Below are 12,906 nucleotides of genomic sequence, written 5' to 3' on the forward strand. Positions count from 1 at the left end.
TGCCATGATTGAAAAATGGTTGAGATTTAAAAAAAAAAATCTTTAGATGATATAAACCTAACCAAAGGTTTTCTTACCTTTACAGTCTGTAATTTTAGAATTTGGTTTGGATTTTGATCCCATTGCTCTAGGACTGATACAATATACTCCAAAAAAGTTATTGAGAATGAATAAAGTCCTCATTTTTCTACTCAAATCTAAAAAAAACATGCCAAAGTCTGGATAATTTGAACCCAAATTCTATTCCTGATTAGAAGCTGACATACAACAAATTAAATTCAGTTTTTCTGGTTTAGTTCTTTTCATTGCAAAATATAAACAATAAAACTTGGTTGTTTTATTTCTAAAGCACATCTAGAAGGAGATAGTTTCAGAAAAACCTGGGAAGACTGTATGAACCAATGCAAAGTGAAGTGAGAAGAACCAGATTGCTGATTATTCTGCAACTTAGTCTTAGAAAGTTGTTTGGAACACTTAGCCCAGTGGCACACAACCAGGATGTGTCAAAGGTGGGAACTGAAGCCAGAGGAAAGTTTTCTTTCCAGCACTGTATTCTACCTCTTGTTTTAGATCCATGCATAAATACGGAATAATACAAGAAGCACTGGGACTGGACATAAGGAGAATTAGGTTCTATTTTGGTTACATAGGCAGCCAGGTGGTAGAGTGGATAGCACAGTGGACCTGGAGTCAAGAAGACCTGAGTTCAAATGTGACCTCAAGTACTTACTAGCTGTATGATTCTTTCCTAAACCCTCTGTAAGTAAGGTAGATTCTAGTGTGTGTGAAATGGATTTTTGTTATTTTTTCTTAGAGTTTGGTTTCCCAGAACCCATAGCCATAACACTCTCTTGTTCCCAGGTATTAGATATGAGTTCTCACGATTATTGTTCAAAACACCTCTACCACACTTGTGCAGAATTACATAATGATAATTAATCTAAACATCCACTGACACTGAGCAGTGAGATATAGGATGAGGTGATGTAAACTTGTGAGGCTATGGCTGGCAATATGCCTTCTTTGTCTGTTGCCCTATAAAGCAGGTGGGCACTGGTCAGTGAATGGGAACCTTCTGGTTGAACGTATAAGCTGGAATGCTGTGTGTGCCTTGCCCCCATCAAGGCTGGGGGGAATCTGTGTTTGCCTCAACTGGCCCCCATTGAGGCTTGAAAGGATTTAGGGGAATGCACAAGCTGTGCCTGTCTCAATTGGTCCCATCCAGACATAGGGGTGGTTGCCCTCCCTTCTTACTGGCCCCTACGAGAAGGGTGATTAGGGAATGCTGTAGTACTTTGTCCTGCCGTTATCAGCAACCCTTGTGAGAAGACTAGACTAGAATAAAGGAAGACTCTTAACCCCTTCAAAGCTGTCTTAGTATCTTTCCTGTCTGACCAGATGAAGAATGAACCTGTGCTACCAGCTCTCCTGTGTTAATGTGTTTATCTGTCTTACACCCTCTTAATTCTAGCACCTTTTCTTTCCTATTTATCCCATAAATACTTACTTTGTATAGATTTGTTTGCATGTTGTCTCTTCCATTAGATTGCAGGCTCTTTGAGGGCGGGAATTATCTTTTTGTATCCCCCCTGCTTAGGACAGTGCATGGCATGTAATGCGTACTTAATAAATGTTTATCAATTAATTGATTGACCCTGGGAAGGTCATATAGCCTTTATTCACTTAGATTTTCTCATCTCTAAAATAAGGATAATATGTGGAACTGAATGTTGTAAACTAAAAGTAAATAAATACATTTTAAAAAATGTTTAAAAATAAAAGATAAAAAATAAGGGAAAAAAATAGCACCTACCTCCCAGGGCTGTTGTGAGAATAAAATACAATAATATTTTCAAACTATTTTGCAAACCGAAAAGAGGTATATAAATGCTATTATTCATTCATTCATTCATTCATTTATTTATTATCATTATGAGTATTATTATTATAGGCAGCTAGATGGCTCAGTGGATAGAATTCTGGGCCTGGAGTCGGGAAGACCCGATTTCAAAACCAGCCTCAGACACTTACTAACTGTGTGACCCCAGACAAGTCACTTAACCCTATTTGACTCAGTTTCCTCATCTGTTAAATGAGATGGAGAAGGAAATGACAAACCACTCTAGTATCTTTGCCAAGAAAACCCCAAATGGGATCACAAAGAGTTATACACCACAGAAACAACCAAACAACAACAAAAAAATGCTTAATTAGCCATCATAAAAAATCCACCTGAGAGGGGAAGACCCTCAGGGTTTTGGTCCAGAACAAAAAACAATTGATATTTACTCTCATTCTAAGTCATCAAAATTAAACAATGAGCCAACGAGAGGCTACTCCTGGTCATTCAATGAAGACCAGAGTGATCTGGATCAGACTAGATGGTCTCAGAGGGTCCTTCTAGGCCTAGATCTATGGTCCTAAGAATAAGCAGACTGTGTGCTACAGAGTCATAATGACAGGAATAAGACTGGGGTTGGCAATGATGGGGAGAGAAACTAACTGACCAACTGGCCTCTCCTCCAACCCAGCCTCTCCTGATAGGCCCGAGGCAGTCCTTCTGAGGCAAAGCCTCTGCTTGCCCCCAGGATCGTAGGAAATTCTGGGGATTTACATACATCTTTCAGATAAATAGTCACTTGCTCAAAGATTTCTGTTTCATTTCTCTCCTTTGAATAAAATGTAAGGCTGTAATATTATAAACTGTCAGAGATGGGAGAATCAGCTTCAGTAACTGGGGAAGGGGATACCAGGCATACCCTAGTTTTTGGATCTCTAAATCTCCCAAAAATCGTATCCAGAAACTTTCTTAAGTCTCTGACACAGGGGCTACAATTCTGTACTTTCATGCGTCCTGCCAGCTCTAATATTTATTAGAAAATGATCAGTTATCAAGCACTTAAGAACTCTATTATTAATGTCAGAGCCCACACAATTCTGTTGATACCTCTTGGTCCATCAGGGCCAGGGGAACCTTGATCTCCCAGAGGACCAGGTGGAAGAATTTCAACATCAGGAGTTTTCCCCACAGGACCAGGTAGTCCAGGCAATCCTGGTCTTCCTAAGGAAATAGATTTTATGTTAAAATATGAGGGTGCTAACCCAATAGAATGTTTAGCATTTGGGCTAAGAGACAGAGACAGAAAAGAGAGCAAGAGAGAGAGAGAGAGAGAGAGAGAGAGAGAGAGAGAGAGAGAGAGAGAGAGAGAGAGAGAGAGAGAGAGAGAGAGAGCAGCATCTTACCTGGCGGACCTAGGGGACCTCTGTCTCCAGGAAAACCTGGACAAGAAGCTCCAGGGCTTCCAGGTTCCCCTTTCTTCCCTTTTAATCCAGGCAGTCCCATTTGGCCTGGTGGGCCAACTTCATTTAAGCCTTTATACAGAAACAAACAAACATAAAACTATGACATGAATACAGTATCATCATTTCTGTAGAAGAAAAGTTTTTCCCCTGTGATCCTAATTTGTTGTGCCTATAATACCTAGAAAGTCAAACTGTGGTTAAATACATACATAATACATGTGTGTCTGTGTGTGTGTGTGTGTGTAGAGAAACAGAGACAGTGAAGGAGAGAAGGAAACAGAGAAAGAAACCAAAGGGGAAGAGGGAGAGACAGAGAGAAGGAGTAAAGGAGAGAGAGAGACAGAAAAAGAGAGACAGACAAACAGACAGAGAATAGGCAAAACTGTTGACGTGCCTGGAGGGTCAACAGGCAGATTTTTAATAAACTCCATTAGTTCCTTATTAGCTCCAAAACCAAATATAAAGTGTCCTGTCTGACACTTAAAGTCCCTCACAAGCTGGCTCCCACCTTGCCTTATCTCACCCTCTGTGGTCTACTCTGTGATCTCTGCAATCGGCCTTCTTGCTGCTCCTCATGCATGGCACTATGTGGCTCCTGGGCCCTTGCCTCTGTGTTGATTATCTCCCAGGCCTGGAAAGCTCTCCCTTCTCACTGCCATCTTCCAGAACCACTTGCTTCCTTCAAGACCCAGTTCAAGTACTGCCTTGTCCAGAAGGCCATTCCAAATCATCTGAAATCTAAACCTTTCCCCATGTAGTTGTGAGGATAAAGCAAGGTAATATTGGTAAAACACTTAGGTCAATGCCTGGTACCTAGTAGGTGCTACATGAATGTTAGCTATTTTATCATTATCATTGTTACATAAACATTGCTTCCTCCAGCTAGACTCTAAGCTCTTTAAGAAGAGAGACTGTTTTCTCTTTCATCCTTGTCCTCCTAGACCCTGGCACACAGCAGCCACCTCATTGGGCTTGTTGATTGATTGATTCTTCTCAGTTCAACCTCTCAGACTCTTGTTTTCCCTTATCGGGATGAACAGAACCTGGGATTTCACTGGTACAGGGATAGTCTGACGACCAAATTTCATCTCCTGACAGAACTCAGTACTTGTCTACAACTTAGAGTCTTAAAGAGTTGTCTGGGACAACAAGATGTCAAGGGATTTGTCCAGGGTCATGTGGCCAGTCAGTATGTGTTAGAAGGAGGACTTGAACTAATTCATCTCCCTATCTAGTATTACCACACATCCCCTCATTCCTCATTATGCACATGTATTGTGAAAACAGAGAAATAAAATGTTTTTAAATTGGTGAGGGCAAAGGGGCAAATAAAGTCAACACGAAGGATATAAACTTTATCAAACAACAGACTTACACGTTTGTACATATGTTAAGGAATGAGGGTGAACAACAGAGTCACACTTGGCACCAATGTGATGGCCTCACTTTTAGCACTGATTCAAATCTCTACAATTGTTCTAGCAATCTCAGTTTGTTGAATTTTAAGTTACTGCCTTTCTTTCTTTCTTTCTTTCTTTCTTTCTTTCCTTCCTTCCTTCCTTCCTTCCTTCCTCCCTCCTTCCTTCCTTCCTTCCTTCCTTCCTTCCTTCCTTCCTTCCTTCCTTCCTTCCTTCCTTCCTTCCTTCCTTCCTTTCTTTCTTTCTTTCTTTCTTTCTTTCTTTCTTTCTTTCTTTCTTTCTCTCCCCCCTCCCTCCTTCCCTGTCTCTCTTTCTTCCTTGCTTCCTTCTCTCTCTCTCTCTCTTTCTCTCTCTCTCTCTCTCTCTCTCTCTCTCTCTTTCTCTCTCTCTCTCTCTCTCTCCCCCTTTTCTTCTTTCTCTCTCTTCCTTCCTTTATTTTTGGAAAAACATTTTTTAGTTAATCAAAAGCAGAGCTGTAGAACAATGGAACAAGATGAAACACAGGTGCTTAAGGTGAGCTTTTTTTTCCCACAACATGAATAAACACATAAGTGTGTGTATGTGTGTCTGTGTGTGTGTGAGAGAGAGAAAGACAGAGAGAGAGAGAGACAGAGAGAGAAAGAGACAGAGAGACAGGAGAGAGAGGGAGAACAGACAGACAGGAGAAAAAGAGGAGGGACAGAGAGAAGAGAGAGACAGAGAGGAAGGAGGGGAGGCAAGAGAGAGACAAAGAGACAAAGAGAGATTAAAGTACAAAAACTCATTCAGGTATACCAGCAGCAGTTGTTGCCACTGCTGGGGATGAGGAGGAGAAGGTTTTGAAGGCTCTAAGTGGGCCCATGTGGCCTCTTAAAAAATAAAAAAAAATAAAACAAAACAAAACATTTTACCCATTTATCAGTTGTTCATGAAATTTTAAAATCTGGTTTTACTTAAATATTTTTACACTGAGCACTTGGGATAGGGAATAAATCTCAAGGAAGTTCTAATAATATACAGCTTCAAGTTGGGCTGAACTTTTCCAGATTCCTGGCTAACAAAGTTTTTTTTTTCCCCCAAATGCTCCTTCACACAGGTCATTTACAATATCCCCCTATAATTATTTCTGGCACAATAATATGATTAACTTAAGCCATTATGTTATTTAGTCTAATAATGGACAATTTCATTTGTCTTTGTGTCCCCATGCCTAGCATACCGCCTTGCCCACAATAGCTGCTTAATATAGACTCACTGAATTAAATGTAATACACATCAAATACAGGGCAATGCTCTGTATCTCTCATAATTATGGGGGTTTTTCCCTTACCTGAACTACCCTTTGATCCTTTCTGACCCTTGAGTCCAGGCAAGCCATCCAATCCTGGCAGTCCCAAGGAACCTTCAAAACAGAAGAAACTTTGATCAGAGTAAATAAAGAATTAGGTACTAGTGAATGATAACTTAGCAAGCACAATTTACAAAAACATACTGAGATAGGCCAACAGTCTAACATTACCCCAAAGGGCTTGGGCTGTGTCTATTATTCTTAGAGTTCTGAGTCAATGAATGTTTTTTTTTTTTATTAAACACAGCTTGAAGTCCAACTGTCTATTAGAAACTCTAGCTAGATGTCCTGTAGGCATCTCAAATTCAACAGGTCCAAAGCAGATCTCATTATCTTTCCCCCTCAAACCCATCCATCTTTTGAATTTCCATATTTCTGGATGGATGTCACTGTCTTTCTTGTCACCCCAGGTTTGAAACCATAGTGGTGCTCAATACATCTCTTTCCATCAGCCCACATATCCAAATCAGTTGTCAAGACTTGTCGATTCTGCCTCCAAGGAATCTCCCATAGCCACTCTTTTCTTTATTGACTCAGTTACTGCCCTAATCTAGGCTTCTTGGCACACTCCTAATGAACTTCAGTGGCCTCCAAACTAGTCACTTTGCTTCACTCCCTCCCACTCCAGCCCATTCTTCACACAGCTGGCAAAGTAATAAAATTAAATCACAGCTCTGATCATGTTCCTCCCCTTATCAGTAGCTCTCCAGTAATTTATTTTCTCTAGGATAAAACACACACTCCTCTCTACTTGTCTTTTAAAGCCTTTCACAGCCTGGTTTTAACTCACCTTTCCAAGCTTATTTTACATTATTCTCCTTCAAATGCTCTGTGGTTCAGCCAAACGGATCTTCTTGCTGTTCCTCACACACAACATTCCATCTCCTGTCTCTGGGTGTTTGCACAAGCAGTACCCTATGGTTGGCACGCATTTTCCCCTCACCTTTGCCTCTAAAAATCCCTAGTTTCTCCCAAAGGTTAGCTTAGAAGTTACCTCCTAAATAAGGCCTTTCTTGATCTCCCAGATACTATTGATTTCTTACCAAAATTTCAGTGTGTGTGTGTGTGTGAGTGTGTGTTTATCTATATTAAATATATATTGTCTCCCCCAAAAGAATATAAACAACTTTCTAACAAATCAATCAACAAGCATTTATTAAGCCCTACTATGTGCTAGGCAATGATAGGCATTTGGGATATGAATACATATACTGAAACAATCCCTACTCACAGTCTTCCTACTACTTAATAATGGGGAAGACAAATATGCATGGAAGTAATAAAACGAATAAATACAAATAAATATAGAGTATTTGAATACAAGGTATTTGATGAGGGCAGGAGCAATTGGAAAGGTGGATCAGAAAAGGCCTCATGCAGAAGATGGTGTTTAAACTATATCTTAAAGAAAGAGAGGGACTCTGTAAGGTATGGGGGGAGTGCATCCCACCTGTGAGAGATGGCAAATGCAAGGCATTGAGATGGAGGGCAATGTGTTAGGAAGAAAGAAAGACACAGTTCAGGAGGAGCCTTGCCTTATAAGGTTGGAAAGAAAGGTTGGGCAACATTGTGAAGAGTATTTTCTGTTATCCTAGAAGTAAGAAGGAGAAGCTGAAATTGCTGAAGTAGGGGAGTCACATGGTCAGATCTGAGCTTAAGAAAATTTATTTTGGCATCAGTGGAAGATGAATTGGAGTAGGGAGAGATTTGAAGCAGAGAGGTCAGTTAATGAGGCTGTTGCCATAATCTAGGCTAGAGGTGACAAGTGACTGACTTAATTAAGGGACAGCTGTATGAGTGAAGAGAAGGGGTCAGATATAAATAAGATATTGTGGAAGTAGAAACAAGAAGATTAGGCGTTGTGGGACTGGATATGTGGTGTGGGGGACAATAAAGATTCAAGGATAATATTGGTCTTATGAACATAGAGGAGATATGCCTTTGACAAAAATAATGAAGTTCTGAAGAGGGGAGGGTTACAGGGTCACAAAGAGACAGGCGTGATTGAAAAATGACTCAACAACAAAACAGGCTTACAATAGGAAAGCTAATGAGGTCAGTTTGAGACGTGATGCGTTTGAGATGTCTCTGGACATCCAGCTTGAAATGTCCAATAGGTGATTTGGGATTGAAGTTCCGGGTGGAAAACGGGCTTAGAAAAGTTATTTGCATAAGAAAATGATAGTTAGACCATAGAAACTGGTGAAGTTTACCCAGAGAGAGAAGAGGAGGTCCTAGGATAGACCCTTAGAAGAACACCTACAGTCATCAGACGTGATGAGGAGAACACAAAGGAGACAGAGAAGAAACAGACATATGAAGTGGAGAACCAGGAGATAGTAGTGTCACTGAAGGGTTAGGACTAACAAAATATCATCACCTCTGGCAATTAAAAGATTACTGGTAACTTTGGAGAGAAAAGGTCTGAATTTCATGTTGCAAAAGACTGAAAAATGAGAGAGAAAAAAGTAGTGGATGCAGCATGTGTAGACATGCTTTTTGAAAGAGTTTAAGAAAGAGAAGGGAGACAAAAGTTTTAGGGGATAGTAGGAACTCATGAAGGTTTATTTATTTATTTTTAAAGAATGGGTGAGAGGAGAAGACAGATAGTGAGAGGCTGAGTATTTGTTGGGGGTGGGGAGAAAGGAGGGATTGATTGAAGATGCAATTTGCAAGAGAAGACAGGAGTGAATAGGATCAACAAACAGGGAGGTTGGCCTTGGCAAGAAGAAAAGCTTCTTCATTGTCAGAGACCTGAGTAAGGTAGGTGAGATTGAGAGATTTCAAAGGGTTTTGAGATAAAGAGAATGAGAAAAAATGGAGCTCATGTCTAATGACCTTTGTTTTCTCAGTAAAGTAACTCAGGGCTTGACCTCCCACGCCTCACACCTCTCCCAGCCTCCTCTCCTTCTGACTGGAGCAGGGCAGGGTGGAGTACCAAATGCCTCCTAATGCCTTCCTATATCGAAAGTGGGCTCTCCCATCTCTCCACACTGGGTCTGCTGCCCTGCCTGGTTTCAACTCTATGCAGCAAGATAAGCCCTGATTTCCCTCGCCTCTCCTGCCTCCGGGTGTGTATTGTATCCCACCATTAGATGGTAAGCTCTTTGAAGGCAGGGATTATCTTCTTTTCATCAATTGTATCACCAAGCACTTTGTACAGCACCTGGTAGATGTTGTGGTTTATTTATTTTTCAGTGGTGTCGGACTCTTTGTGACCCCATTTGGAGTTTTCTTAGCAAAGATACAGGAGTGGTTTCCTGTTTCCTTCTCCAGCTCATTTTAAGGATGAGGAATCTGAGGCAAGGACGGTTAAGTGATTTGCCCAGGGTCACACAGCTAGTGAGTGTCTGAAGCCAGATTGATCTCAGGCCCTCCTGACTCCAGGCTTGGCACCCTATCCACATAGTAGATGGTTTAATCAATGTTTATTGGATTATTGAATTGGATAGATATGATTGTTATACTAATTATTAACCATTGTTATCTACTTATTAGAGCAGCGTCTCTATGAACTAGCATTTGCTAAAGAATGCTACTAATCCAATTCTCATTACTTGAAACCAAAAAAATTGTTTTTCATTTAAAAAATTCTGTATGTTAGTCTACAATTAGTCTAATTTAGCCAGGGTGTTCCTAGAATGAGTGCTGGTTCTAGAGTCAGAGGGTATATGCTGAAATTCCCCTTGGCCAGGTCACTTAACCTCAATGGGACTCAGTTTCCTCATCTGTAAAATGAGAGGGTTGGACTAAATGAGAGGTTCTTTTTGAGCTCTGAATCTATGATCCAATCCCTATGGAATGGGAATTTCTAATCGGCATTTCTAATTCACCCATCCTCTAACCACTTTGGATGGTATAATTCTCTAACTTCAGATTTCCAGTCCTCATTCTTAGTTATGAAATAGTTTCAAAAGTTGAACTGAAGGAACACACAGACCTTCTCTTTCTGCCAAACTTGGAAATTTATTGCCATTTATCTAAAACAATTATCCTTTTTTTTCCCCTTTTGGAAACCACTTGGCTATTTCAAAGCATTTTGATCTTCCCTTTATCCACAAAGATTGATGGCTAGGTTTACTTGGCTTACTGGGGAATTTCTAGTCCCTTTGCCAGCAATCCATTGTAATATCAACACATCTAACTCTTGGATTGCCACAGTCTCAGACTCCGGCCACAGCTGAACTGGCTGACCCATATCTGACCCAGTGTTATCTTTTTAAATTGAGCTGAGTTACATCTATATAGTGTTTGCAGTGTTTTATTTTGTTAGGGATTTCTCTGTTTAAAAAAAAGAGAGAGAAAGCCCGGTTAACTCAGGTTCCTAAGTCTGAAAGTTATTCATGCATAAAATATTCAGTAGGGTACAACTGAGAAGCAATTAGGCTACATAACAAAGAACTCCTCCATAATAAGGAACTCCACTGTTCACCTCTACTGTCAGTCCCAATGTTCTTGAGGCTCCCTGAACACAGGCCCCTGTGGCACCTGCATGCCAATTCTCTCTAGTGCTCATCAACGAATGCCAAATTTTAAGCCAGTCTCCATTTCAGGCATAACAGCAGAAGCAATCCATGCTAGACATTTGATCATTTGTGACTTTCTTTCCACTAACATTGTAGTTTGGACAAAACAATATATTTTAAAACATGCCTCAGTGGAAAATAACCAAAAAAGGAGGGATCACTCACTCAGGCCAGGGAGGCAAGATGCTCTGAGTCTAGCCCTGATTTTGCCATAAGCGCATGGGTGACTTCAGCCAAGTTTCTTAACCTCTATAGGTCTGTGTCCTCATGTGCAGATAAATAAGGGAGCTAGACTAGAGCATCTTTAAGACTCCCACCTGCTCGGGAAAAGCTAGATCTAAATAGATTCGCCAACAGAGTTTGGTGAGCACCTACCTACTTTGTGCAAAGAACTGTATTGGGTCCAGAAAGGGAATAAAATGAAAAGGAGCCAGATCCCAATCAGTGCAAGTCATGAAGGGCTCCCATGTATACACATTCCCATTATGCAAAGTTATAAAATATGGTATAAAAATGTATAAAATATGATCACAAAGTATAAAATATGCTAACAAGTTCCATTTCAATGGAAATCTGCAGTTCAAATGAGAATACCATGGTCACTTCAGGGGGCTAATTAGGACCTTGCTGGAATAATGATACCTATTCTCATGGAGGTTATACTCGAATTGAAAAAATTTACCTTAATAGAAAATTCTATTATAACATGAGAGTGCATCACCTCTATAGTTCTTACACCTGCCGATATGTACAGTACTGTGTGTTTTCTGATGGGAAGGATACTTTGTGCACTGTTTTCTGGATTACCCTGAAAGAACCAGTCTGACAGCTCATGTGCTGACCCAGGGATTCTTACCCATTTTGTGGGGATCACCCTGTGACAGTCCAGTGAAGCCTATGAACTCTTTCTCAGAATCATATTTGTAAAATCATAAAGTAAAAAACTTAAGATTACAAAATCCTAAAAGATAAAAATAATAATAAAATACTTAAGATTTCAAAAATACTTAGGAATACAAAAGAAAACAATTATATTGAAATATATACAGTTACCAAAATATTTTAAAAACAAGCTCACAAACCCCAGGTGAACTCTTGACCTAGAGGTATCTGCCCTAATCTTCTATTCTAACCTCCAAATCTCAATGGTTTGTAAGTATGCTGTGATACACTGGGTTTGCCAAATACCACTTTCACCTATAAGGCACATATTTAGCAGATAGATTAAGTAGATTAAAATTAAAACACAATTTTAGCCCATTTTGCAAATCAAATTGAAATCTGAATGCACAAAAATACAACTTGAAATCCATATGGTTTGCTCTATTAGAAAATGGATTCAGTTGCTGACTTATTCAAACCAGAGAACCAATTCACAGAGCTTATTTGTAACATCTTTCAAATATTGTAAATTTAGTTTCTCAGATCAAAATGTTTCTGCTGTAATATACCTTATTTTTCCACTATAGGGTTATTAACTGCAACAGGGAAGATTGTCAATGATGTTGCAAGATACAATAGACTTTTCAGTGGGAAAAATGCATCACAGTGGAAGCAGCCATCCTGGGGCTTCAGTGTGCTGTTGGTAGAGTGACAGTGTCTCTGCATGGCCAGAAGGCTATACTGCAATGCATGCCTGGGTGTGTCCCCATCTGACTTCTTTCCACTCCTTCTCTCCCTCCTAGGTTCCATCATTCACGTCATCATGTCTTGGAGTGTTTGGGGCAACAATTTTTCAGACTGTTTCTCTTGAAATAAAATTAACCCAAGATTATCCCAATATCAGTTTCTTTGCAATGTAATCGTGAGTGAATTAATTTAGGAGTGGAAATAGCTGTCATGAATGACATATCCATTTTTGGACTTTATTTTGCTTTGATTATATTTATTGTTATGAGGGTTTTTTCTCTTCTTATTGCTTATTTAGGTAGGGGAGGGAGATGAGATGGAGAGAAAAAACACTTGTTAATCAGAAAAAATAACAAAATAAAATTAAAAAAAAATAAGGGAACTACTTCATCTAACTGCATTAATACTAACATCCAGAAACAAGGAATCTACTATGGTATTCCATCAGTCCGGCCATCCTGGATATACTCGATATGATGACAAGGTCTTTGACCACTTCAAACAAAACCCTAGCACGTTAGGAAGCTAGGAGACAAAGAACCGTGAAAACACGGTGTCAGAAAATCATGACAAAAGCCAATTATATCTAGTCATTTCCCAACTTAGCCTTTCAGACAATAAGATATTACTTCAAAGGCAAACTCCATCAAATATATGGAAGGAAGGAAGGAAGGAAGGAAGGAAGGAAGGAAGGAAGGAAGGA

At 39.8% G+C, this 12,906-nt stretch overlaps 2 protein-coding genes across 5 annotated transcripts in view; one reads left to right on the top strand and one right to left on the bottom strand.

The window, feature by feature from the left end:
• The window catches only part of RHBDD1 (rhomboid domain containing 1), a 220,733-nt gene extending 208,541 nt beyond the window's left edge, over window positions 1-12,192 (top strand). For 3 of the 4 annotated variants that reach the window (XM_069104551.1, XM_069104549.1, XM_069104550.1), the window contains one exon: window positions 12,044-12,192. In XM_069104551.1, coding sequence (XP_068960652.1) covers window positions 12,044-12,168 — 125 coding nt within the window. In that variant the 3' untranslated portion in view covers window positions 12,169-12,192. The remainder of the gene's footprint in view (window positions 1-12,043) is intronic. The other variant, XM_069104548.1, reaches the window with a different exon arrangement.
• COL4A4 (collagen type IV alpha 4 chain) overlaps window positions 1-12,906 on the bottom strand; it is a 152,111-nt gene that overhangs the window by 23,731 nt on the left and 115,474 nt on the right. Inside the window, exons 38-40 of the mRNA XM_069104553.1 lie at window positions 6,031-6,102; window positions 3,244-3,372; window positions 2,948-3,061 (exon numbers count right to left, since the gene is read on the bottom strand). Of these exons, the coding sequence (XP_068960654.1) occupies window positions 2,948-3,061; window positions 3,244-3,372; window positions 6,031-6,102 (315 nt within the window). The remainder of the gene's footprint in view (window positions 1-2,947; window positions 3,062-3,243; window positions 3,373-6,030; window positions 6,103-12,906) is intronic.

This window comes from Petaurus breviceps, unplaced genomic scaffold, assembly GCF_028583685.1.
Source record: "Petaurus breviceps papuanus isolate PSGF00001 unplaced genomic scaffold, PetGlider_PUasm1.0 688, whole genome shotgun sequence".
NCBI classification, from domain to species: Eukaryota; Metazoa; Chordata; class Mammalia; order Diprotodontia; family Petauridae; genus Petaurus; species Petaurus breviceps.